Source organism: Canis lupus, chromosome 2 (genome assembly GCF_048164855.1).
Source record: "Canis lupus baileyi chromosome 2, mCanLup2.hap1, whole genome shotgun sequence".
Lineage (NCBI taxonomy): Eukaryota > Metazoa > Chordata > Mammalia > Carnivora > Canidae > Canis > Canis lupus.
Genome location: NC_132839.1, coordinates 61,725,855 through 61,753,763, shown reverse-complemented (window position 1 = coordinate 61,753,763; position 27,909 = coordinate 61,725,855). Strand labels below are relative to the sequence as shown.

At 52.9% G+C, this 27,909-nt stretch overlaps 1 protein-coding gene across 3 annotated transcripts; it reads right to left on the bottom strand.

Annotated features, from left to right (window-relative positions):
• Window positions 1-2,078: 2,078 nt before the first annotated feature.
• On the bottom strand, window positions 2,079-26,598 carry TRMT44 (tRNA methyltransferase 44 homolog). 3 transcript variants are annotated; one of them, XM_072803470.1, is made up of 11 exons: window positions 25,921-26,598; window positions 24,231-24,345; window positions 21,466-21,685; window positions 19,682-19,750; window positions 18,819-18,926; window positions 17,476-17,547; window positions 14,701-14,807; window positions 13,647-13,830; window positions 11,119-11,530; window positions 8,542-8,658; window positions 2,079-3,053 (listed from the first exon to the last, which is right to left on the bottom strand). In XM_072803470.1, exons 1-11 carry the CDS (start codon window positions 26,573-26,575, stop codon window positions 2,821-2,823), a joined length of 2,292 nt encoding a protein of 763 aa, XP_072659571.1. In that variant the 5' UTR covers window positions 26,576-26,598; the 3' UTR covers window positions 2,079-2,820. The 3 variants fall into 3 exon arrangements, with proteins under 3 accessions (XP_072659571.1, XP_072659580.1, XP_072659590.1); XM_072803479.1 differs by having other exon boundaries at window positions 8,542-8,640; XM_072803489.1 differs by having other exon boundaries at window positions 25,978-26,598.
• Between the last annotated feature and the right edge of the window lie 1,311 nt (window positions 26,599-27,909).

Here is a 27,909-nt window from a genome sequence, read left to right as displayed (position 1 = left end):
GCCTGTCTGAGGGAGAGCTTGCTCCCTGTGGCACCAGTCACTGACTCGCCACAGGGTGGTGGGGCTTCAGTACAACGGATATGCCGTCGTCAAGCACAAGAGGACTTGAGAGACCAAGGGGGCAGCCTCTGTAGCCAGCCCAGCCTCTCCCGACCTGTGCCTTGCCAAAGTTGTTTCCCCCACTGGACCCAGGGCTGCGGGAAGGGTGCGCCAGGTCTTCCAAAGTGCCATGGAACCTGCTTCTTGAGTTAGAGCCCCACCGACAAGAAGTCAGCCAGGAGCTAGGTCAGCCCACCATTCACACGGTTCTAATGTGCTTCCCTATGAGCTGCCTCTTCCTGACAACAGCACCTACTGGAAATTCTCCCCAGGGAGGTGCCGGCCAGACCTGAGCTGGAGGCAAGACACGCTCTCAGCCTCCCCATGCTGGGCTGGCCCCCCAACATAGGGTTCTCCTGCAGGGGCCCTGGGTTTGCTGTGGCAGCTGTGCCCCTGTGAGGCGACTCTCAGTGGGCAGTCACCCAGGAGCAGAGCTGAGAGGGAAGGGACAGGAGTGTCACCTTCTAATCCCCTCGGGGGGGGTGACAGCTCTTTATGGGGAGAAGTGGATGGGGGTCACCTCAGAGGTAGGAGTGGACCCCTGCTGGCCAGGGACACAGAGCAGGTGGAGGAAGAGAGGCTGGAGGGCTCGTGGAAGATGTGCCACCTGAGTGGCCACTCCCCTGCCCACCCTCCAAGCCCCCTACTCTAGGAGTCTTACCCCCCCAGCCCCACATACTCTGGCCTCAGCCAGGCTGCCACGGTTAGCAGTCCTCTGGCCACACCCTCCCGTGGACACATGCACACTGTGATGCCGCAGCAAGGGTAAGGCTGCACGTGACCGTGGACTCTACGCAGTGGTACTGGTGGCCGTTAAGAAGTACTGGAAGAAAAAAAAAGTACCACCTGGAAGCAAGAGGTTGGATCCGGGTGACATGGCCCACTCAGGCCATTTCTGCTATCTTGAGTGGTGTGTGGGGAGTCAACAGTGTGTCAAGTCTCCTCTCAGTATAGCGCCCAGCCTGGTAGGACCCACATTCACTCACCTGAGGAAAGGTGGCACCAAGGCATCCGAGGAGAGCCGATGTCACCCAACACCCCTCCTGACCCCAAACAAGACCCGTGACTGAGGATGGGTCCTTGGGGCTTTTCAGGGCAAACCGTCCGTCTCAAGACTTAGCAGCACAGCTCATTTCCCTGAGGGCCAGTCCACCAGAGCCCAGGACAGGGTCCAGGTGCACAGACAGCAGATCCAGGCTAACACGGCTGCCACAGTCTCTCTCTCTCTCACTCTCTCTTTGAAAGCTAAAGCAGATGCTAGGCTGTCCACCTGGAGCTGCGTGCCCTGGAAGGGCAGTCCCGGGGCTCACACCTCACCCCTTAGGAGGAACTTCTCCTTCAAGACAAGGGGAAGGGAGTCTGATCCCAAGGCAGAGAGGCCAGGGGGCTTGTCTTGATGGGTATCATCCCAGCCATGCCATGGAAACCTCAGCTCACTGGTGTCGTACTGATGAAGACACCTGATCTCTGTAGCTGAGGTCAGAGGCGAGGAGACTACAGGCCCAGCACGGGCTAACCCAGCTCAGGGCCACCACCGGACCCAAGCCTCTCTCTTTCTGCTCGGCCAGCCACAGATTCCTACACCAGGCATCCCCCGCAAAAGTGGCAGCAGGGGCTCCGCAGCAGGCCCCTCACACCTTGCTGGCCAGAGCTACTCCATGTGCGCAGGCCAATCGTGGCCCAAGTGACACACTGCAGCCACTTGCCCCAGCTGGGACTTCATCCCCAGAGCCTCCTGTGAGGGAGAGGTTCGAGGGTGGGAAAAACCATGTCCAGCACATGGGGCTAGGCAGGCAGGCACACTCCCCAGACCCCACTTCACCAGCTCAGCCGGCCCTGGAGGATGTGCAGAAACCAGGTGCTATGCCAAGCTGCAATGCCTCTCAGGGAAAGGAATGAGTTCATTCTTGGTGCCCCAAGAGAAGACTGCACCACAGAAAGGTCACCAGGGTATGCGGCAAATGAAGGGCATGACAATGTACATTGACGGGACCTTTTAGTAAAACTGTAAAAATAATTTTAAACAGAAACACATAGGATATTTTTTCCAGAATCAAAAGAACTGCTAACAGTACTTCTGGGGAGATGATCTAGTAGGGAGGGGCGGGGGGCGGGGAGTGCTTTCTGTATCATTTAGATTTTCTGGCTTTGTTGTGTATCACTTGGGATTCTTTTCCACGTCACCTAAAGTGACCTAGGTAAAGAGATTATGGGTGTTTTGTTCTCTGAACTAAAAATAACCTGCACACATAAGTGTGACAGCTTTTACAAAATACCAGTCTAGTGATTAGCACCCAGAGCAGCTGGGTTTCCAGTACAGCCAGGATTTGGCAGCACCGGCTGCGCTCCTGCAGGCAGGGTAAGTCAGCTATCACACACTGAGGCAAGCAGGACAGAGGCAGGCCCCCTACAGGGGCCAGGTGGTCCAGGCACTTTTGCCACCTTCATCACAATGAGATGCTACCAAGAACTCCTGTGCTCTTTCTGGAATAAAGATCCCAAACGCAAGTGTGACTTCATTTACAACACAGACCCTACACCCTGACGGGGCTGGGGGTGGGAGGAATTTTAGCTTCTGTCCCATCTGGTGTTCATATAATGAACGAGTCACATCATGGGGGCAATCTGGAGGAAGTTACCCCAACCAGCGGAGTCTGCAGTTGTCAGAGGAGCTGAGCACTGGGCCCCCACACCAGGCTCTGCTTACAGGGTGGGAGCAGCTCACAGAATCTGCTTCTTCTTCTTGGGGGTCCGGGGAGGCCGAAGCTCCGCAGGCCCATGGGCAAACGGGCAGCTGTCTGAAGGCAGAACACAACCGTCAGGGTGGTGACTGAAAAACCAGCAGATGCGGGTTTTGAAAGCTTCTGAGAACAGTCTCCGCTTTGCTTCCGGGTGCTGCTGCCTCTGTAGCTGCTCTTCTCTCCAGTCACGAATGTGAACTCGCCCATTCAGAACTGTGGTTCGGAACAAAGAGAAGACATGGCTCAGGCGTTATTCTCCAAGTCCACCCACTCATAGAGCTGGGGACGCCCCGACTCTGGGGCAGCAGCACCCAGCAGGACGGAGACAAGGGCAGAGACCTCAATCATGGCTGCACTGCTCTGACAACCCCTGACACCTCAGTCCCTTCATGCCAGAAGGGTGGGCTCTGGGGGAGGCAGAGTCGGAGCCTCAGCCTGGTGGGAGGGAGGCCGGCGGGGCAGGCAGGGAGCAGGGTGGAGGTGTGCCAGGGCCAGGAGCCCTGAAGGGCCAGCGTCAGGGGCCGTAAGGAGGCACACGTTGGACCCCAGGACGGAGGTGAAGAACCAAAGGTCTTGCTGACAAGACCGTGGACAAGTGGCTGCAGCCGCACCATGATGGGCCTGTGGGAAACAACGCTGAAAGCCTGGGAAACCCCGGCATAAGACCTGCATGGACTTGGGTACAGCTGTAGAAGCTGCAGCGGCGCCTGTCCTGGGGAACCTCACCTTTGCATCGAAGAGAAACAAGCACAGGTCCTTTCTGGGCAGGCCAAGAGGAGGGTTTACTGTCCCTCGACCCCCAGCCAGAGCCCCCAAACACAAGCAGTGGGCAGGGAGTACAGCAGCCCCGTCAGCCCTGGGGATGCTGCAGGACATGGGGACTAGGGAGTAGGGCCCCAGCAGCAGACTGGGCCCTCCACCAAGCTGCCTCCTGAGACGGTAGCCCCCACGGGGGCTGAGACGCCTCCCAGGCTTTCACCTGGCCATTTGATCCCCAGAAGCCAGCAACTCCTCGGATATGTGGCCAAAGCAGCCAAATCCATCCTGGTTTTCCCTGGAAGCTGTAAAACCACCCGGAGACAGACCGGCTCGGGGAGAAATAAAGGAAGCTTATTGAAGAAATCTGGCTCTCTAACTTCTGACGAGAACTTGAAAGCAATGAATTAAAGCTTGGATTTGCTTTCAAATGGCCTCGTGTCATGGCAATAACGAGATTGTTTGTCTCTGGAGACTGCCGCCTAGTCAACATTTCCCTTTCAATCAGAGGAGCTGCAGAGAGGCGCCTGATGCACGGAGGGCCACAATGGAGGGATTCATCATCACGGGAGGTCAGGAGGCACCTACTAACGGCCTGGCACAACTGTCACCCTCCTCGGAGCCGGCCTCCTGCACTGCTCCCCACAAGGCTGACGCCAAGCTTCCTCAGTCTGATAGCTCAGGTCAGGGAAATGTCACTGGGCTCCACTGGACGTTCCTGCGGCAGGATGACACGGCCTTGAAGTGTGTCTCGGAAGAGTCCCGAGGAGAGACTCCCATCAGGTGACCAGGGTGTGCTCTCCAAAAAGGCAGGGAACCCTTGCCCCGCCCAAAGGCCTGGACACGTTCAAGAGAAACCCAGGGGAGAGGGAGCCTCCCACAAAAGCCTCCAAGGAGGGCCCCCTCCTAGAGGACAGGCTGGCTGGCAGCAGGCCCTCCACAGTGGTCTCAAGAGTTAAGAGGGCACCTCACCACATGTCTGGAGCGGTTAACTACGGGTCAAGGGAAAGGGGGCCTGGGCACCAATGACACAGGATTGGCTGTGGCAGGGGGCGGTGACATGCTCCCACACACCTCCAGGTTCCAGGGCAGCTCCCATCCTGGGTAGGCCCGTGCTGGGACCTGAGGGCACAACACTCCAGCTCTACACACTCCAGCCCGAGTGGGTCAGGCCACCCAGTGGACTCTCCCCAGTGGGAATATGCTCCTGATTCTAAAATGGAATCACAGGAACCAAATATATTCTACCAAAGTTCACTTATCTGGTGGTATTTCTGCTTCCTCCCAAAGTATGCACTCCCGCAGACTTGCTCAACATAGCACACAAAACCTGCTGGTCCGTTCCCCTCCCAATTCTGACAGCATATGAAACCTTGACCAAAGCACTCTGAGGAACAGCCTGTAAACTGTTCCAGGAAATCATGAGGGATAATTCACCAGAACAGTGCCCCGTGCTCAAGTTCTGGTCAGATGTGACCTGGGCTGCCAGTCCAGCCTCTCTATCTAGAGACTCTGGGCAAGTCCCCATCCCTCAGCTGTGGCCACATGTTCCCCATGGCTGGCACAGGCGATGAAGGCACTGCGGGTACAGACCCTGGGCCAGGCACCCCCACCGGAACCTCCCAGCCCCTGACCACAGCTTGCACAGGACCTTGCACTGGCCCGGGGAAGGGACTCAGTGCTGGCGGAACTGAGGGTATCCAAAATCGATTTTCCCTCCTCCACCCTATAAACATGAGCAGAGACTAGCTGCTCTAGTGTAAAACACACTCAGAGGTAGGAGCAGCCTCAGAGCATAGTTTTTGCATGACTACAGCAGAATGTTTACTCAGAGCTCAGGCCCCAAGCCGCCTACTCAGAAGTTTCCAAAAATAAATGTGCCCCCCCCCCCATGTGAACTGCACAGAAAAGCAATCACATACATGCATATTTATAATGGAAAAAAAAAAAAAGATACAATTTTGTGAAGTCAACCAAAAAAACATGCTGGGGGAAAAAAGAGCAGCCCTTCTGGACTGCAATGAGTATTTGAACTGACCGAGGCCTTGTGAACCGGAGAGCAGATCCCAGGCAGCCCTGCTGGAGCTCAAGGGGAGCAGGAACTGCCAATTCAGGAAGGCTGCCCACCTCCCAGCTTCTCCACACCCCAGTGGAGGGCCTGCCTGCCTAGGCCCCAGCTCCTGCAACCGCCCCAAACCTGGAGATGCCAGTTCTGGTCACAGGGCTCAGGGCCATTCCAGGCACTTACCCAGCAAAACCGGGTTTAAATGAAAACAAAGTCTAACTCCACAAGGGCCACTGGGCCGCCCAAAGGCACTGCCAGTGTGCATATTCAAGCTCTCCCATGTACATGCAGGGCTGTGCACACCCAAGCTCTCCTGTCTCACATGCACACAGGGTCAGGGAAGAAGTGACAGCACCCAACTCTCTTTGCTTTATAGGCTGGGAGTGGACAGATACACTTCCAGCCACTGTGGCCACCTGCCCTGAGGCACTGTCCAACCACTCTCCTCAGGAACTGCACAACGGTAGGGGTGGGGGGATGGGCCCAAGTCCTGGGGCTCAGATAACTGCCAGCATCCCTAGACAAGGCCTGTGGGCTCCCCGTCCTCCTGTGTTGGGTTTTGCTCACAGGTGGCATCTCAGGGGTTGGGGACTCTGGGATGCAATGGTCTCCCTGTGAGGAGGGGTCTGGGAAGTGCGCCCTCCTCACTGGGCTGCTCCTCTGTCTTATCCTGTGACACAGGCTAAGCGACAAAGCAGTGGGCTCTGGGCTGCCAAGCAAGGCCTGGCCCCACCCGCAGGGAGCTCAGGGTCTCGTGGAGGCAGCGATGTGACCAAATGCAGGCGGCCGAGAGACAGCAGCACATGCAGACCCTGGGGACCCAGAGAGGCAGATGGAATGCTGTTTATGAAAGGTGTGCAGGCTGTGGTCTAGCACTATGGCTACACTACCAGCAGGGCTGGGGCACTGGGATGGGGGCAGGAGCCAGCAGGTAGCCTTGCAGGACAGGAAAGAGCATCAGGAGTGGAACATAAGCCAAAGGGCCATGTGGGGGAGCTGGGGGGCTGGGCGGGGGGTGCAAGGCAGACAGACAGCAGGCAATGGGCTCCAAGTGTGGCTCCTGAGGCAAGCCAGCGAGCAGCACGACCTCACAGGAGCCCGACTCAGCAGGTGAAGGGTGGGTCCAGGGGCAGGTCCGCAGCCCCTGCCAGCCTGGTCTCCTCTAGACCCCACATTCTTAGCACATCTTTACGCACCACCAGCCAGAACCACCATGGTGCACACTGAAATACCATCTGCACCCTTACACTTGCCCTGCCCCTACCTCCCAGAAAGAAGAGGTGCTCGGCACTGGTCCACAGCTGGCCTTCATCGGACACCTCCCAGTGGAAATAGAATAAAATGTGTTCCCACATATTAAGTCCTAAGGAGTCAGATGCTGCGCTGTGGGGGGATTTGACAGGGCCCTGCACTTGACCCTGGAGGCCCCGATACAGCAGAGAACAGGCATACAGTGACCCTGCAGCTGGACTGGAAGTCAGTCACATGGGTGCCACCACTCCCCTGCCATCACACAGACCCAAACCTCCTCACAGCCACAGGGGGACTGCAGGCCAGCCGCCTGCCTCCCCCTCCCCTCACTCCTCATGCCCCAATCCCACTCCTCCCCAACTCAGACCCATCACGAATGCTGTTCCTCTTCCTCTTTACCAAGTCCCAGCTCAGATGTCATTTCCCAAGTCTGGCCGTCCCAACCCCTTCCTGGGATGAGGGCAGATCTCCCTGCACATCATGACTTGGGTGGGAACATGCCTATGGCACTACGGTGATGCCAGATGCCACCATCTTTAAAGCCATTTGCTGAAGTCTTAGGGGTGAAAAAGCTGGTGGGCTGGGATGTGCTCTAAAACACTTCCACAAAGAAAAGGAGAAAAAGCTTCATCTTGAAGCAAATATGACAAATTACCAACCATCTGGACGACAGGTGTGTGCTTAAAAACTCTAAATAAAGGAACTTCTTTTAACTCCAGGTACCCCTGTAAACACTGGTTCTGTGTCTCCCTCCCCATAAGCCCCAGGAGGGCAGGGACAGACGAAGGGAATGAGCACAGGTTCCTGGGCCGCTCTACCTCCTGGCAGTCCTGGAAGCCCGAGCGTCAGTGCAGGAAGGGCATGAGAGCTGCGTTCCCAAGGGCCCAGTGCACGCATGCAGGGGAGGGGAGTGGACAGGCATCGGGGCTCCCTCCTCTAACTGCCCAGGGCCCAGATGTGAGCTCACGATGCTTCCAGTCTGCAGACAGCCAAGAGCCCAAGCAAATAACAAACCCCCACCGAGAAAGTCCTCCAGCAACACCCAGCAAGCAGGCTTTCAGACTTGCTCTTCCTTCCACGTGAGGCATAAGCATATCCAGGACAGGGGTAAGGCCAGGCCCAGGGGTACCAGGCCTGATGGGGCTAGAAAGGACCGGAGAAGAGGTGTGGGCAATGTTCCCTCCTGGTAGAAGATGCTCACAAGGCTGAAGCGGGATCGGGGGCACTCTATCCTCTCCCCCCCACTTTTTTAAAAGTGTAAATCTCCTTGAAAGCAAACTTCAGTTAGGGACACCTGGGTGGTCAGTTGGTTAAGTGACTTGTGGTTTCAGCTCAGGTTAGGATCTCAGGATCCTGGGATCGAGCCCAGAGTCAGGCTCTGTGCTCGGCAGGAAGCCTGCTGGAGAGTCTCCCTCTTCCCTCTGCCCTCACCCCTGCTCTCTTGCTCATGTTCTCGCTCTAAAATAAATAAATTTTAAAAAAATTTAAAAATAAAGCAAACTTCACTTGACAGAAAAAGCAGGGAGCAGTGATTCCAGAATCTGTGGGGAAGAACATTCTGACATGAGAAGGTGGAACGTGTCACCCAGCTCTGAAAGAGGAGCACATTTCAAGGCCCGATCCCCTTACCTTCAAACACCTGATGGTTGTTTCTGAGCAGTGTCTGTAGGCCTCCACACTCCCGCTTCAACCTCTGCAGTGTCTCTGGGTCCAGCTCACTGGCCACTTCTGTCAAGGAGAGGCTTCCTGAAACCCGGGTTTCCCCAACAACAACAATGTAAAGGCTGTTAGAGACTGTCCAACAAGCCCGCCCACTGCTTGGCCCAGGGACCAGTTCTCGTCCAGCCAACCCCAGTCTCTCACGCACGTCAGCAGGGCAGGCCGTGAGATTTACCTGCACTCTGAGCGAGCCCATACCACATAGCACCTAGCTGGAACTGCAGGGGCCAAGCCAGCACCATCTGGGATGCCAGGGACTTTGCATCTGCCAGGCCCCATGCCTGGGGGCTCACCTATGCCCACCCAGCGACTCTGTAGGCCAGCTGAGACGCCCCTGCCTCCCAGACACAGACTCTAGAGGCCCAGCCCCAGACTCCCAGGGAGCAGCCACCCTGTGGCTGGGATTCCATCTACCAAGCCTAGCTGACCTTCAGGATGCACCTCTCAGCTGCCTCCACCACGTTCCAAGAGCAAGCAGCACATCTAAGGAAAAGGCTAAAACCGGCCCAGACAGCCGTCCTTGCCCCTCCTAGTCTGGCCCCACACAAGTCCCTGGATGCTGGTGCTCACACACACAGCTCTGCACTGCGACCTCTCAGGTGCTCATCCTCTGTCGTGTGTGTGTTGACTCAGTCATGAGGGCAGGGACCACCTCCTCCTGCCCTGTGCTCCCTCACCCATGCCTTGCAGAGGGAAGACCCCTGGACTGAGATCACTGAGGTCCTGGGGACAGACCCACCCATACATTATATAAGGGCAGGTTTCAGACGGGTCACTAAATTCCAGCAACCAAAAGGTGGGAAGACCACCTGAGGGCAGGAGCCTGTGGGCACATGTTCACAGCACGAGAGCACCTCCGGCCAGCTCCGGGGCAACAAGACCCATGTGGGGAGGATGGCACCCCCCGCTCTGCAGATGTTTCTCATGGGTGAGCAGGCCTGACACCTGAGACCTAATGATCAGAGCCACTCACATCTACGTCTGAGCCTAGAAGACCTGGTCTACCCCACTGAAAGAAAGTTCTGTCCCAGGCACAGGCAAGCCCCTCCTGAGCTCAATCACTCCTGTGGTCTGAAGGTCAAACTCCACATTCTCAGATGCCTTCAAACGACTCTGAGGCGCCTGCTCACCTGCTGCGGGCTCCTTGGCACTCGAGGCCCCATTGGAAATCCCCCTCAGCTTGCCTTCCTCTCCACTTGGGCCCCACCTCAGCAGGAAGTGGGGTGCCAACCCATAGGGCAGCCCATGGTGCCTCAGGGTTGGTGCCCAATTACACGGATGGTCAGGCACCTGGAGTTGGGGGCTCTGGCCAGGGTTGCCCCTATATCCCTGGAGAGCCCCCACCTCCATCAGACACCACCAGCATCGGGTAATTCGCAGAGAAGGGGAGATGCTCCACAGCACTCCCGCGTGGCAAGTGCACGAGGGCTATGGAGGCTCAGGGCAGGACAGTATCATGGGTGGGGGAGGGCAGGCTTGCCGCCTCCTCCTTGGCCCCCCACTCACAGGGCCAGCCAGGCAGCAGCCTTTGACAGGCTGAGAGAGGGCTCCCCTAGACCCCCCAATGACCCCAAAACCTCAGGGGAGTCTCTGACACTGCCCAGCACAGCCAGCTCCACAGCGCCCTCTGGTGTCGCCAGTCAACACCTCAGCCGGGAGTGGAGGCAGGGAAGAAACCAGCTGGGGCCCAGCAAGCCGCCTGAGACTGGACACTTTACCGAAGCAGGAACAGTCTACACTTTGGCCCCCATCTCTCTTGAACACCACTGATTTGAACACTGATTTCAGCACATTAATCATTCTATGAGAACAATCAGATATAATGTTCTTCTGTTTATCATGGCTGAGTTTTGCGCTTTGGCGATTCCACAGGATCAGACCACATCTCTTACATTCAAGGGGACAGAGCACCTTTCTGACTTTCAGGACCCTGTTTCCAGTTTGAATAATTCAATCCTACTATGAATTGAAAACAAGTGTCGGGGATCCCTGGGTGGCACAGTGGTTTAACACCTGCCTTTGGCCCAGGGCGCGATCCTGGAGACCCGGGATCGAATCCCACGTCGGGCTCCCGGTGCATGGAGCCTGCTTCTCCCTCTGCCTGTGTCTCTGCCTCTCTCTCTCTCTCTCTCTCTATGTGACTATCATAAATAAATTAAAAAAATTTCAAAAAAAAAAAAAAAGAAAAGAAGTGTCTCCACACCCTGCAGCCTGAACGTTTCTGTAAAGGCTAATTAAATGTGTGAACACTACCCCTCTGCCCTCAGTGCCTTCCTCTAAGAGAAATGGAGTCCTGCATACTAATGGGAACCACAAGGAAAATTTTAAACAATTAGCATATAAGTGGCTTATTCATCACTGACGTCGCTTTAAAATATACATAATTAGAACCACCACACAATTTTAAGTCAGTCCTAAGGGAGCACCGAGCCACTGCCTGAAAGCCAGCAGGCATGCAGGCGGCCGCAGCTGGGGTCGGGGGCCTACCTCCTCGGTTCCAGGCCTTCGAGCTGCTGCTGGAAGCATCTCCTATGCTTATCTGCTCCTCTCTGTCCAACAGCAAATGTGCCACTTGCAAGACCACTTGGTCAATAAAATCTCGAGGGAGGGTGGCACAGTTCCTCAGGCGCTCAACTTTTTCTCTAGGTTGAAATCCAGACAGCCAGAGTTCATCAGCCGGGGCCTCTGCCCCTCCCTCGGCAGCCCCAACGTCCAGGGCCTGGTGCCCGTTGGGGTGACCCTCATGTCCCACAGCAGCCCGGGGTGGAAGAGAGGCAGGCGTCTCGCCGGGTGGGCTGGCAAGGTGGCCCTGCCTGCTGTTAATATACCGGGTTCTCTGCTTATCCATGGAAACTTCTCTAGCAGGTGAGTATGTTCTGGATTTCCCAATGAGACAAACCTGCTTGTGAAAAAAAAGCAGAGTATTTTACCAGGTTCCTATAGCATTTCAATATTTGCCATTTAATTCTCTTCTTCTGCAGCACACATTAAAGTTTTAGGCATTTATGGGACGCCTGGGTGGCTCAGTGGTTGTGCATCTGCCTCCGGCCCAGGGTGTGATCCTGGAGACCTGGGATCGAGTCCCGTTGGGCTCCCTGCATGGAGCCTGCTTCTCCCTCTGCCTGTGTCTCTGCCTCTCTCTCTCTCTCTCTCTCTCTCTCATGAATAAATAAAATCTTTTAAAATAAATAAATAAAGTTTTAGGCATTTATCACAAAAGAAAAGCCTATTTTAAAAACCAATAAAAACATCCAAAATAAACCAAGAGCAAAAGCCCACAAAGAAACTCCTGGCTCAGACTTTCAGAGCCCTAACACACATGTACAAATCACAAGTCCATAGTTACTGAGCTTATGGCCATGCCTGTTCTGAACGTCCTACATGTGAGAGCCTCCATTTGGCCCTCACGTGCAGACACGGACAGTAACACTGTCAGCTCTCAAAATGAGATGTCCTCCTATCAACCTTGCCAGAGCGAGGGAGGGAGGAGTATCTAGCAAAGCACTCAGTACAGCATGGATGCTCATTCCATGCTCTTTTCTTCTTTGTACATCCAGCTGAAGGCTGCCGCACAGGAGTCCCCAGGGCAAGTGAGGCCAGTCCAGCGACACTGCCCTAGGCACAGCATCTCTGGACTTCCTACAAGAGGAGGAACTACAAAGCCAGGTTAGAGACAAGGAAAGAAAGCAACTCCAATTATATCAGAGCCACTCTTACTAGTCTCCAGCCCTGCCACCTGATGCATGCATGATCCTGGGCAGGTAACTCAACCTCTCTGTGTGCGAACAAGCATGCCAGGTGTCATCACCCTCACTGGATAGCTGCTATGTGTGCACATCTGCTCTTACATTTGTACTCTAAACCACCGAGTTACAAGAAAGCTGAGGCTCAGAGTGATTAAGGACTGATACATGCTCTCTAACAAGACAACAGAAAGACAAGTGCAAAAAACCCAAACTGCGAGATCCTTGAACCTACTGACATGACCCAAAGCCTAGCAGTTCCCAGATTCAATTCCAACTTTAGTAGAGTGACTTGCCAACGTGAGCGCACTTAGGAGAATGACATCATGGCTCTGAAGCAGAGTCCTAAAGGAAGCTTTCAAAGTGACTTGAGCAGTGACCACACGGGCAGCAATGACATACTGGAGGCCACGTGGACCCCACTCACCACCACTAAGCACCTACAATGAAGGTGCCATTTTTTTTTATCTTTTCCTCGCTGGACAGACAAGGACACAGGTATGGCTCACAATGTGCCCAAGAATTCACTGCCAGCAGGTGGCAGAGCCGAGAGTTCACCTCACACCTTAGACCCTTTTTGCCTGTCAAGCAATGAAGTTAATAATTTGGATACGATGGGTTTTTTTTGTTTTGCTGTTCAAAGCAGTGGCTCACTGACAGCCACTGAGTCTGAGAAGAGGAAGCTATCAGAAACTATCATAAATCGATGGCAGTACTTCTCATGGCTCAGAGGGTGAGTGGGAATGCCACCGAGCCTGCCCTGACCAGCTGGCAGGGTCACACAAGGTACTCCTGCTGTTTTCACAGACTGTGTAAGGGCCAAAATCTGCCTGGGCCAGGTACATTTTAGGTCAATCTGAATTAATGAAGCATGTGACGAGAAAACAGGAATCATTCTAAACCAAACTTCAATTCCAGCCAATCACTGAGGAACCCAAGAAGTCAGAACTGAGGGCAGGCAGAGCCACAGACAACCCTCAGGCCACCGCTACACAAGTTAGGCTGACACCTGCTTTGGGCAGGTCCTCGAGGGCCATGTGTACTTTCTGGGAAGGAAATGAAGACTCCCTGAGGGTCCTGCAAAGTTGCTATGGGTGTGGAGAAGGCAGTGCCAGGGGCTGTGGAGGCTGAACGAGCCCTCTGCACCCCACCAGGGGCCGGAATGCCGAGATCCACACAGGCTCCTTCTGGATCCCACACACTTTCCAACAGCACAGCATCACCTGTGGTTCTGAGACACTGGCCCTGAGCCAGCAACTCATGAGGACGCACCCTTTTGGTGGAGGGAATGCGAAGGCAGTCCTCCTCAACGTGAAACCCGCAGGCCAGCCCCACTTCTGTGATGAAATCAAGGTACTCCCGGTACTGAGTCTTCCTGCTCTGCCTCCGGGAGTATTTTCCAATGAAGTCAAAGAAGCAGCAGGGGAGGACAAAGAAGCGGCAGCCGTAGGAAGACCTTCAAAAGCAATCCACAAAAACCAAAAGGAAATTTAGCAGAAAGCTGTACGGCTAACATGTATCTGGGTAAAATACATGTGTGTTGCTGGCTGACAATGTCTTCTAGGTGACAAAATAGTCAGAGCTCTCCCTAATTCAATTTCTAGAAACAGTGCAGCATGGCATACCTTCCCCATGAAATACGAAATGAATTACTTCTATAAAACACTCGGTCCACTGCAGTTGCTCTTGTCAACTGAAACCCACACTTCCTGAAATGCCTGAGATTTCGGCTGTGAGTGAGGCACCTGGGAGGCGGGCCCAGCCAGGATGAACACCTGCTCCCTGACCCACATCATTCTCCAAGAGCTAAGACAGCTCAAAAGACCATGGATGAAGAGCCATAGCCACGAAATATTTGGGGCAGCAACGTAACCTGCATCTCTGTGACATCTCCTCCTGACCTAGAAGCGCTGCCACATGTCTAGCCCCTGGGATGAGAAATAAATACTGCTGCAAGTATCTCCATGTTGAGAGATTTTTCCTTTGAAGACCAACCCTCCTGTTGCCAGAAAAAAGCTTTCAAAATATGACAGGTCTCTCAATACTGGATATAAATATATTGCAGAAGTGATCAGTTTTCATCAGCACATTCAATAGAAGAAAAACGTGAATCACATTTGTGATTTTTTCAGCCACGTTTTATATAAAACAGGCAGAATTTAACCCTGACCCAATATACTCTGCAGATTATCATTTCAGCAATCTGAACTAGCTATGTCTCCAGTGTTCAACAGCCACAGCAGCTAGTTTTGGACAGTGAGATTTAGGCACCAAAACATTCTGCTCCCCCCTACCAGCCGCCCTGCCGGCTGGGCTATCTGCTCACCTGGCTGCAATGACAGGTATCCATGGTGTCAATTCATCGGAATGGTTACCAATTAACCAATCAACGTCAGGGAACAAGGTCTTATCATTTGGTGTGATTGCATCTTCCTAAAAGAAAAGCACACAACGAGACCACATGTTGGTTCAGTAAAGCAGCACACAGCTATGAGGCTAGGCCCTGCAGAATCCCGGCTTGCTGGGGTGGTCGTCTCAGCCCCTCGGGTCGTCGTGGGTTCTGGGCAGGCCCCTGAATGTATGGCCTGCGTCTGCCCCAGAGGGTGTGAAATACAGCAGCTTTTAGTGTCATCACTAAAGACACTAACAATGCTCTGAGTGCTAATCTCTTGTTGATCCTTACAAACATGCTTCTCTACACAAACACACAAAGAAGCTACAGGAGAAGGACAGAGCAACAGTTTCCACACTGGCAGGACATCGGAGCCAGACAGGGCCTCAGGAGCAAGTGAGTGGAACACAAGTGGGTCTGAGGTTAAGTGTGTCATGTAATGCATCACATAACCTCACGTCTGTCAACCTATGTGATGAAGCACACCTGTGAAGGGACGAGGTAGGCTGAGGCAGGAGCAGTTTACATATAGAAGAAATCTTTGCTATTGCACAATCTTTTGTAAACAGACACCAAGTAAAAACCCACTCCACAGGCAGGTTAGCCATTCTGATAATTTCTGTAATTAAGCCGCAGATAACTGGTAATTTAGAACTTACAAAAATTTGGTAATTTAGAACTTTACATCGACCCTACTCCTACATGACACCCTACTCTTCCTGCTAAGCAGCAGACCATCACACGATTGCAGTCGGACCCCAACACTGTCAGTGAGAACTGGGAAGACAGAGAAAAGATACTATACAGCCGCTCAAGACCCTCCAAACTTTAAAGCTGAAGAGCCAACACCCAAGGGAAGCGAGCACAGCTGCTTTCCTAGCTCAAAACACACCAGGAAGACAGTCTGACAACACTCACTTTCAAGGCCCTTCCTTAGAACAAAACTGAGTCTTTCACAGACATGATATATACAAAGTGGAATTTGAACTCTACCATCTTTCCGTTTTTTTTTTTTTTTTAATCTTTCCGGTTCTTAAATAAGCATCTGGGCTTCTACTTATGCACATTAAAACAGTGAAAACAGTACTGTTCAACTGGTATGGATAGAATTTAACAGCAGGAAAAAACAGACCTTATTGTTCTCTATCTCCACCCAGTCTAGATTTAAAGTTGCCTATTTTCCTTTACATGGCCTGCATGAATAGAAATGTAATTTACAGCTGCTGTGATTTAGCAGTCTTATAATCAAATGACGATTTGAAAGAAGCTGTAAACTTGTCCTCGGCTTTTGACCGTGTGGATAAAGAAAACGAGCCCAAAGAGTTTGCCACTCCCTTCCACTAATCTTTTTTTTTACAATGTCATTCTCTACCTTCAAAAAAAATGAGGCAGAAAATATGCAAATGGTCTCAAAGTTCTATTTAAAGATGAAATGGCACAGCTGAGCATTATTTCACAGGAGCGGCAGGCCAAGCGCGGGGCAAAAGAGCAAGTGTGGACAGCTGCAAGCTTCTGGGCACATCACGCTCTTCTGATTTCTGTGCACCCTCCACAGTGACGAGTGAATGCGTGAGAAGTCTCATCAGCTCTCTGGCCACTGGGGACGAGAATCTGTGTCCCAGTCACATCCTGCATTTAACTCCAGGACCAAGGTCTTGAGGTAACCAGGGCGGTGGAGCACAGCTGGGCAGTGGGAGGGACCTAGTGTGGAGACCCTCCTATGGAGCCCTCTGCTGGCCAGCTCAGAGGCCCCGACCAGACACCGACACAGCAACAATGGACACCAGACCTGATGGGGAATGCTGCTCAGGTGGCCGGTCACCTTCTCCCTTAGGGAGACACTCCTCTCTGACTGGGACCAGGACAAGTGAGCTCCTTCTGAGCAAGACTGTAGGGACCTGGGTTCACTGTGGCTCCACAGTCATAGGCTCCAGAGACAAATGTGCAGTCTAGCTCCACAGGGCATCGGCACACCTGAGACCCAGCCCCAGCCCAGGTGCATTTTACCTTCCTTCCCTGGACTCTGTAGCACCTGCCTTCTTGCTAGGAGGCCCTCCTGGCTACTCAACATACATAGCAAGACCTGGTGCCCCAGCAGCCCCCTCACCCTTCCCTGCCCTGCTCAGGTGTTCATCCCTCTCAGCAAGTACCACACCTGACACCCCGCATCCACTCTTTCTGGGGGTGTCCCCCACCCCCATGAAGGCAGGAGCCTTTCATTACTGTTCAACTGCCAGCACCTGAAAACACCTGGCAAGTTGAAGGCACTCAAAAATTTGGTAAATATGTAAATCTCTACTTTTTCTCCTGTATTTTGGATGCATCTCTTAAAGCATTCAAAACTCTTCCTGAAAGTGTATTTGAAGTAAAACCTTTCTGAAAACCATTATGACAATATCATCAAAAACTTCTAAAGTTTGGCCTATGACAGATTTTTTTTAAGTGGACTAAGACTGACACACAAAGATTTATGTAATGAACTTGTCATCTGAACACAGTCAGGAACATGAGGCGAGCCAAGAGGATAACCTCACTGTCATCGTGTGCTGTTATGTGTGTGCCCTGCCCTCTTAGGGGCCATGGGCGTGACAGGATACCAACCTGGCACTGTGTCAGGACCAGTGAATACACGAGGCACCTGGCACACTCGTTAGAACTGCCACTATGAGACAACCATGCTGAGATCAAACAAAAAAACAAGGCCAGTACCTCTAAGCAAGTCTGTGGTCCATACATGTCCCAGATTTTTCTTCTTCGTACATCAATCCCTCTGCCTGGATGCTAAAATAATTTCAGAAACTGAAGGTTAACGCTGGTACAGTATAATAAATTAGCAAGAACAAATTAAACTCTGCAGAGATTGCCACCAGTGTGAAGTGCAAGAGACCTTTTACACTCACGGATGGCACTCATGGTATCTCAGGGCTGGAAACAGACATTCATGCCCCTGCAAGGCATGGGTAAGAACCTGCAGTCCGCAAAGGTCACCCACCAGGAGCCTTCACGATGGGAAAATGAAGTCAAGGTATGAGAACATGTCCGAGGACAGTGGCCCAGGAGATGCACATGGAAACAGAGCCTGTCTCACGACCCGGAGTCCAGTCCAGACCCCAGCACATCTGCTCCTCCAACTTGAAACAGACAAGGCCCATCCGCTGTGGCTGCGTCTCAGCCAGTACGCTGTGCCCGTATCCGCGGGCTCTCACAGGGCAGCCAGGCTCATTTCCAAGTTGGGAGGAGAGGAGGGGTGGACAAGGTACCCGGTCCTCCTTACCTACCAGCCTACAGGCCACCACCTGATGTGCTGATGCCCCAGAGACAACTTGTTTACAGGTATTACTGTCATAAACTCATTTTTTAATAAAGCAATTAAAAAGTACATTCTGATGATCCCATTTCAAGTTCCTATAGCTGTGGACGGGACATCTCTCCCACAGGGCAGAATGCTACAGGAAGAAATCAGCCGGGGTCACCATGATGGAGCACGAAGCTACTAAGCTCCAGCTAGCTCAGCCAGGTGACAATGATGGCATCCTCCGCGGGAAGGCTGGACACGGGCCCAAAGCATCGGCCCAGGGAGCTCAGAGCTCCTGCTTACACTAAACTGCCCTGAGCAGCAGTGGCTATTTTCAGCACATCCTGCCTTGACTTCACGGATCTGAAAATGGTGCACAAACCAGTGTCATAAGCTTATATCATAGTGTAAGTATCCTCTGAGCTGGGCATCCAGCTTCTGGAGGGCAGAACCTACTGCCTCTTATTCCCCTTCCCGTGCCCTGACATGCCGCATTCCCCAGAGAAGCACCTTACAGCAACCACGGCTGTACTGGGTAAAGTCTGTCATCCACAGACGCAGCCCCTGCAAGCCCAAGAGCCCTGTTCTATCTCCTCTCTCCCAGCCACATGGGCTGCCTGTGCTCCTTGGTCACCAGTCCAACACCCAGGCAGACTCTGGATCCAGCTCATATCAGAAAACCACCTCAAGGGCCCTTGTGCTGGACTGGAAGACACTCTGGAAAAGGAATTAGAAATGGCCACAGATGTACATTTACCCCCTCAGTGCTCAGGATGTGGACCAGGAGACCGTTACCACATCCTAAGTCAACAAAGGACTGCTTGGCTGTCAAGCCCCGCTCCTCTCGCTCCTCTTCCCACAAAACCTAGGTTAAAAAAAAATAAAATAAAATAAAATCAGTCCTGATTCACTCCTTCCAAGAATAATTCAGATACAAATTCTACACGGGTTACAAATAACATTTCCAGAAAAGGTAGGACAGGCTTCATCTGTGGCCCTGGGTCTGCAGAGCCGACCTATAGGTGAGCAGAGGGAGCTGCCCTTGCCTGCTGCTGCAGGGGCATCGAAGCTTCCTCCTCCCATTGACAGTCTACATGAAAGTGATCCTCTCTGGGCAAGAGCTCTACAGATGACTGCTGGTTTCCTCATGGCTTCTCTCTGTTCTTCAAGGACATATACTTTAATAACCAAAGCAAAGTATGCTATTTCTAAAAAGGCTATGAGAATCACAGATGAAAAGAAATTAGAAATTATCTGGTCTAAACATTTTTTTAGATAAGAAAGTCAAGACTATTAAGTCAAGGCACACCCAAATTTCGAGGCTGGCAAACTAGCTAAGGAAGGACCCAGGACTGGAGGGGTCCCGTCAGCAGCGTGAGCCACCCAGCGCCTCCGTGGTTATGATGAGGCAGGGAAGCCCCAGCTAAGCTGGAGCTTCATGACACAGGTTTATTCCTCACTCACACCAAGCCCAACTACTATACGTGTTACCAAACTAGCAACAGAACCAGAAACATGCTAAGTGATGGATTTGATAAATGTTGTTCCCCACTGGTAGCAGCTGAGGGTAGCAACCTTCCCCCACTGCAGAGGAGCTTAGATGACCGGACATACTCTTACCAGCAGGTAGGCAGCAAGAGCCACATCTTCGTACACAAACTTTTCCGGATCAGTTACTTCAGGCCATACCTAGAAAGTGTTCCAGAGTGCATGTAATTATAACTCCATCACTCTGCCTAATGTCACTACACTTAGAGTATCCCCAGTAGCCATACAGCACATGAGACTTCTCAGGCGGGAAAATTTTAAAAATAAGCTCATTCCAAAGGCAGACATTTATGATCACTTTCATACAATAGATAAGTGGCATAAAGACACACAAAACTTTTACCATCTATGCCTATAGATGGCATAGGACACATCAAAAACAATGCTGTCCAAAGCAAGATTTTGCAACAAAAATGACATGTAAGATATTTAGATGAAACAACTGTACCATCATAGGAAAATGCTCAGCTCTCCTGTCCCCATCACTTATCCAGATGAGGGAAATGAACAAGAAAACCTGGACGAGGAGACCAAAAGGGTCACAAGGCCAGTGCACCAGCCCTCTGGTCTGTTGGTGCCTGGCTGTCACCTGTCAGGAGCAGCACTCAGCAGGTGGTCCCCATCTCCCTATGTGTAAAGGGAGAAAGCCTTAGCTGCCACACAGGACAACAGCAGGTACCCTGAAAGCTGCACAACATGGGCTGCCAAGTGTGACAGCTCACTATCTACATCCCTGACACGCACGACGGAATCTGGCAACAGAGGACAAACCCATGACAAGGTGACACGTTCAGATTCCCATTTCTAGTCACAAGGGATTAGACAGGTCAGATGGTCTCACTAGGCCAATTTCAAAGGCTGAAATAATAGATGAAGTCCCTTCCTGAAGGAACTGAATAGTTAATAAGATAATGAAGGCCTCTCAGGCCAGGATCTGGAAGGGAAGGGGCCCCCAGCTTAGGTCAGCCAGGGCTAGGAGCCACACACTTCAGCAAGAGTGAAAGGCCACTGTCTCCAGACTATGAACTTTGAGGTGCTCTGTTACAGAATGATAGGTAAGTGACTTAAAAAACAAACAAACAAAAAAACACATATGGGTACCTTGGGATCTCAGTCAATTGAGCATCTGACTCTTGATTTCAGCTCGGGTCATGATCTCAGGATCCTAGGATCAAGCCCTGCATTGGGCTCCATGCGGAGCACAGAGCCTGCTTAAGATTCTCTCCCTCCCTCCAAAAACAAACAAAACACACACACACACACACACACACACACACACACACACATACACGAAGAAATGACAAATCATAGTTCCCTCTAGAAAGAGGGCTATACACTTGGAAGAGTACAAATGAAGTTCAGTCACATTAGGAAAGCTTTATTTCTTACTCTGGTTGTGAGCATAGAGGTTTGCTGTTACTGTCTCTACATCCTAAACATAGTTAAGGACATATGAAATTTATCTTCTTTCTGGAAGCACACGCTTTTGTATTTAATTTTTCATATATTTTCTTTAAGCGTCCTTAAGTTTATATAAGGAAATGTGACAATTTTGTAACTAATATCCAACTACTTTCAATTAAATATTTCCCTTTATTTGCTTGGAAAAAAATTAGCAATGTGCAAAAAAAAAAAAAAATTCCTTTTCTGTAACACATCTGTTGACATTTTTGCTGTCTGTATCCCTATGTTGAAATACAACCTACAACACAGGCCCTCAGTAGCTATACGTCAACTTGGTGTCTGCGTCTGCAGAAACCAGGATGTTTACTGGAAAAATGACTTCACCTGGTATAGTTTGGCCAATGTCACCTCATCTAAATGAGGGGAATTACAAATGTCTTCCCCAGGGTTACCTTGACCATGTCTTTATACTTCTCCTTGAGCATCTGGTAAGTCTTGCTGTATTTGATGATGGAAATGAGGGACAGGGTGCTTTTAAATTCGCTCTTCTTGCTGTCCACAGACCACCTGGCCAGCCTGGCCAGCAGCTCTTCTCCCAGCCAGCTGGGTCTGGGATAAACAATGCCATCTGAATGCCATCTTTCTGGACAGAAAATTAAAATAGATATAAACCTTTAAAAATAAGAGAAATATGAATAAGCAGAGCTAGTTTCAATTCTTATTTTAACATTTACCAAGAGAAGAGAGCACGTGTTAAGACAGCTATAATTACAAAATATTTGACCTGAAGCCCAACAACTAGCTGTAGAACTTTCATCAAATAAAGAAAAACACATTTTTTAAAAGCAGAAAGAATTCTCTTACAAACACTGTTAAAAACACACTTACCCATCCTATGAAGCCCATTAGGAGGATGGACAAATAACAAAGCTGCTCTTACTGTCTGCTTCACACACTGACTAGCCAGCTTCTGAACATCTAAGGATTTCTCTAAATTCTGTTTTCATATATTTTCACACGTGCAACTCAAATGTGACTATACCGGCTCACCAAATACTCCCCAGGCAGAAAGTGGAGCACTTGGCCTCAAAGCTAAGGACACACAAAATCCCTGTGCAGCTCACAGGTTCAGTTCTGTGTGTATCTCCTGCCCCCACAGCTCCTGTCCGCTGTCACCTGCTCAGCACCAGATGCATAGCAGGCCCTCACAGTCTGTGTGATGAACACGCAAATAAAAGCTCACCCCACAGGCCCAGATCACAACACACTATCTGAGGACACAATTCAGGTGGCCCAATAAGCGGAGAGGATCCAGACTGTCAGGTGGAGAAAAGAGGCTACAAAAAGGTGGCATTCATCATCGGCCCTAAGAGCAAGTGGAAGCACAGCAGCTGGGTGAGGGGGCAGGGTAAGGGGTCATGCACTCTGGCAAGAGCTAGGACAGTCAGGCTTTTTGTTGCCCTGTACATCAGAGGCACATAGCTCCCCCTGAGTAACAGGCACTGACTCTCCACTGAGAGGCGCACCCAGGCGGGTCATGATGTGGGGAGAGTCCAGGAAGGACTCGGACTGCTCCCCTTCCCAGTCCCTTCACCTGGGAAGCTCTCCAGCCAGGGCTGGCACCCCTGTCAGGCCCTTCCTGTGCTCTCCCCGGGCCTTGTGCCCTTCTCCCAGGTGTTCCCAGAGTCCCCACAGCCTCCTTCCTCATCCACTCTGGGCTCATCCAGGATGCCCCCTCCTCAGAGGCATTTCCCAGCACTCTGCATGTACCTGACACAACACTGCCTTAGCTAACAAGGAGACGTGGGAACAGAGACACGTCTTACCTGTTGTACTTTGTACCACCTGGTGGTAGAGTGTATACTTATGTATCATGCCACTCTGCCCAGTGCCAAGAACATGGTAGGGTGGGCGCACACCACCACTGCCGCGGACGACAGGAGCCGACCAGGAGCACTATGCGCTACAGCAGTGGCCTGGCCAACCCCATTAAACTTGTGCTTAGCATCTGGCCCGAGTGCCCAAAGGGACGACTGCCTGGTAGGCAAAGACAGGAAACACCAACCTGGAAAGATGAGGAGCAGGCACCTGAGTTCAAGCCCTCAGGAAATCAGCAAAGAATGTGACCACCACGCGTGGAATGTACTGCACACTGCTACGGCCGTGCCACACTGGGAGCTCTCACAGCGAACCCAACAGATGCCTTCAGTGCCCACTTACCAGTTCTATGATCAGCGCCCCCAGGTGACCACCACAGGAGACATACCTTCCCCAAGGTGCCTGCTCCCAGTCCCCAGTTTCCAACAACACACCAAGGAAAGAGCCTGGGGCCGGATCTCTTGGGCAGTCTCTTGACAATTCTAAGAGGATTCACCCAGGCCCTAAGTATTCCCATCAAGCTTCTATGCCTGCAACAGGTCCCTACAAAGCCTAGGCTCCTCCTCAGAGGTTCAAGAATTATTAAACCCATTGCAGGGATGGGGAGACTGAGGGTCACAAAGATGACATACCCAAGGTCACAGTGTTAGTGGGCAAATCAGGCTCTTTCCACTGTACTCCTCTGCTTTATACAAACCCATGTGCCAACAAGCCCAGCCTGCTTACACAGACACAATCCCCAAGCCTGTTCTGGAAAGTACAGACCAGATATGGCTCTCAGAAAAACATCAGCAGCAAAGTGATAAGTGATTTTACCCTTCCTCTGACTTTTCCATTTAAAAAATACCAAATGGAAGTAAACCAAATTTCACACTTGCTGTACAGGCCCAAAAGCCACATGAACTAAGGGGCCTACTGATCTGCCACTTTCATGATAAGCACCACTGAATACCCACAATATCCGAAACCACATGAGCCTCAACAGGAAATAAAAAAGGAAGCTATTCCTGCTCCCCATTCCCAAGCTGTAAGAAAGAATATAATAAAAAGATTTGCAATTACTTAAATTCAGCTACATCTAGGTGCTATTCATCATAGCTGCGTGGAATGTAAAGAATACAGACTCCGGCCAGCCTGGGATCACCCACACACAGGCCGGGTGCCCACAGGAACAAAGACACGTCATGGAGACATCAACTAGAAACAGGAAACACATTCTCACACACCTCAGCTGCCGAAGGGCGCCTTTGTTCTTCAACGACCCTGATTCTTGCAGCTACCTAGATGAGCGACTGATACCACACAGCACTGGAGGAGGAGTCCAGTCTTTAGCTCTTACCATTCTTCTCTGCTCTGACTGAGCCGGATTTGATACACGTTGCTTGTCTCAACCTTTAAATTCCCTCTGTCGTCTTCTTCCAAAGGTAAAAATGTTACTGTTCCATTGAGGACATCTGGGGAACAAAGACAGGGATAATCAATGAAAACTGCTTACTTAGTTCAGCATTTTATCAGACCCAATGTTAAAGATAGTAAAGACTCAGCCTGACTTTGCTCTCCCAAGGCTTTCCCCGTTCTCTTTACCACGGCATCCAGGAAGATAGATATGCTTTTACATCCTATCCACTGCTGCGAACCGAGCTCACGGGGTGCCAGGCACGCGGCAGACACGTTCAGCAGGAGCCAGCAGGAGCCGAGGGGAGAAAACAGTCTTAAAACCAGCACTCCTTATAGAGGGAGGAGCACTGTCTCTCCTCGCCAGAGAAGCCAATCTGGGAATGCAGATGTCTACATCTGAAGGCCTCGGGGAACCTGACTCACCAACCTCTGTCTGGCAGAGGGGAGATGTAAAAGGTGACCAAACCCAGACAAAAGCTGGAGGAGCTCCTAAAGTAGTCTGGACGACGACGGGATCAGGGAGGGCCTCCCGGCAGAGGGGACACCTGGGAAGAGTCTTGCAGGGGACACAGAGGCAGACAGTACTGGGAAGTGGGGATGGGAGGGAACACACCTACCAGTGACTTGACATTGCCACATGTGCTGCAGCAGCCTCCCCAAGGTGTTCATGCCCTAATACCCACAACCCAAGAGTATGCTGTGTGACAAGGCAAAAATGGACTTTGCAGATGTGAGGGGGCCACAGGCCTCAGGAAAAGGGGTGCTCTGGATTAGGCAGGTGGGCTCAGGCCAGTCACAGGGGCCCTGAACAGCTGACAACTTGCTCCAGCTGGAGGCAGCAGAGGAAGCTGCAAGTGTGAGAAGGACTGGACATCACAGCTGGCTCTGGGACTCAAGAGCCCGAGGGAGCCTTCCACCAGGTCCTCCAGGAGCGGGCCTTCCACTAGTCTCTTCACCTGCTAAACTCTTATCCATCATTCGACATCTGGTGCTTCTTCACCTCCTCCCTCAGGCATTCCAGACACTCCCCCCCAACGATGACCCCATTCTCTGTACTAGAAACGCACATTTCTACATGGCCCCTCAAAAACCAGCAAAAAAAAAACAACTAAAAAACAACTAAACCTCCCTAGGACTTTACAAAGGTATTGACATAGTGAGTATGGTTAGTGCCTTTTCACTGCTCTGAGGTTCAAAGGACAGTTTTTAATCAAACTGCATCTTGTGCACAAGATTCTCTCCCTAACCAAACTCCGGCCAGGCTCTCTGGGCCCTGTCTCAAACTTGGCTGGTGTTTGAGCAAAGACTCAAACACTGACAGTCTCTAAGAGCTCAGGCTGCATCCCTAGAATGACCGGGCCCCTCAAGGCTGCGGGGGCAGTCCCAGCCCTGCCCTAACCCTAGGGTGGGCCCCTGTGGGGGGTGGGGGGCAGCCCGACTTCCAGGAGCGCGAGCAGGAAGCCGCAGGGGGTCACCAGGGCCGCACACCCCCGTTTGGTTGATTCTGGCCTCCCCCGCTCTACCGAGCCCGCCCCACTTCTCTCCCCCTCCCTCTGCCTTTCGGCCGCGCCGTCTCCTCTGCACAAATCCAAGCGGAGACTCTTCTCCCTATCGCAATAACGTATTCGTACTTAAAACTCTGTCCTCGCGGCCGTCCCCGACGCCCGGGGCCGTGAGATCGCTCCTACCTCGCACGACCATTTCCCTCCTCGGAACGGCAAGCGGGCAGCGCGGGCCCGTCTTCGGGATGACGGTTCTGAGAACGAGGTCCAGCTGGCGGGGCGCCCCTGGCTGCGGTCCCACCGGGGGCCCGGCGAGGAAGGCCAGCACCTCCGGGCCGCCGCCGGCTTGGCTTCGAAAGCAAGCGTCCCAGGCGGACTCCAGATCCGAGGCCGGGAAACCGGCGTCCCCGACCGCCGGCTCGCGGGGCTGCCCGGGGCCCCCGTCCCCGCGCTCCTCCCCTCGCCGGCGCCGGGCCCCCTCGGGGCCGCGCCCCGCCGTGCCCAGGTCGGGGCCCGAGCTCGGCCGGGGACCCAGGGCCCCATCCGGGGGGCGCAGACCCGGGGCGGCCGCGGCCCGCTCCTCCTGCTCCCGGCCGGCGTTGGGCCGCTGGCCGCAGTCCTCCGCCCGGGGCTCAGCAACACTCCGCCGGGCCTCCAGGCGGACGCCACACAGCCGCTTGTTGGCCACCTGCGGCCTCTCCAGCCACACGGCCACCGCCGCCCAGAAGCCCCCGGGGAGCAGCGCACCCGGGTCCCGCACGGCCGCGCGGCCCACCTCCGCCATGGCCGGCCGGCTCCCGGCGCTCCGCGGCTACGCGCGCTGTGATGACGCACGGGGCGGCGCGGCTCGTGACGTAAGGGGGCGGGGCGGGGCGGGGGCGGGGCAGACGGGGAGCTCGCTTGCTCTCCGGGGCGTCCCGCGGCTGTGCTGCCCGCGGGGGCGAGTTCCCGCTGCGCTCGGAGGACAGCGCTGGCGGTGGCCTGTGCACGCTGCGTTGGGCTCCCCCGGCCCCGGGGTCCTGTGGCGGGCGCGGGTGCGGGTGCGGGTGGCCGGCGGAGGTCTGGCTCCTCCCCGCTGCCAGTGCGCCTGCCGTCTGAGCGCTCCGGGCCGCCTGCGCGTCCCCTCCAGGTGGGGGCCCCGCCTCCAGCACAGTCCGCAGAGTCTGTGCTATGCCCAAAACCCCGGGGACTCCTCTAGGTGCCCGGGTCGCTCCGTGGGGGGCTTTAATCGCTCGCCGGAGGGTCTCTGCGGAGTCCGGAGGAGGCAAGCCCTAGCGCGAAGCGAGCGATCTGCTGGAGAGAAGGGCACGCGCCGGTCTCCGGGGAGACCCCACCGAGTGATGTTCACGCCCTCCCTCGGCCTTGGACCTCGTGGGTTTATGGGTCTGCGCTGTCAAACACAAACAGTAAATAGCCAGTGATTTTACTAGCAAATTGAGTTTATTCGGGGATGACCGAGAAATAGCAGTTCGGAGGTGCAAGCTACAGTGTAAGGCAAGTTGGAGAGATGAAGGAAAGGTCAGCTTATATCAGGTTTTTAGGAGGAAATTGGAGAGGGGTGTTTTAACTTAAACAGAAGTTCGGGGGAGAAGAATAGAAGTTTGAGGTTAGCCAGTCTCTCATTGGCTGCAAGCCCCCTTAGGGCACTGTTGCTGGGGCGGGGAGAGAGGGATCATCCTTCTGTTTCTTAAAAGCCGCTGCCTCCCTTTGGCCCAGGGCGCGATCCTGGAGTCCCGGGATCGAGTCCCGCGTTGGGCTCCCGGCTTGGAGCCTGCTTCTCCCTCTGCCTGTGTCTCTGCCCCTCTCTCTCTCTCTGTGTGTGACTATCGTAAATTAAAAAAAAAAAAATGATAAAAAAGAGTAAGAGATGGAATTACTATGTGAAAAAACGTCCTCTCTTGTCCCAAATAATTCTTTCTGCTGGTGATTTAAGTACTCTCTCCCTTCAGGGCTTCCCAAGGGAAGCCTGTGTTTTTTTTTTTTTTTTAATTTATTTATCCATGACAGACACACAGAGATGCAGAGACAGAGGCAGAGACACAGGCAGAGGGAGAAGCAGGCTCCATCCAGGGAGCCCGACCTGGGACTCAGTCCCGGGTCTCCAGGATCACGCCCTGG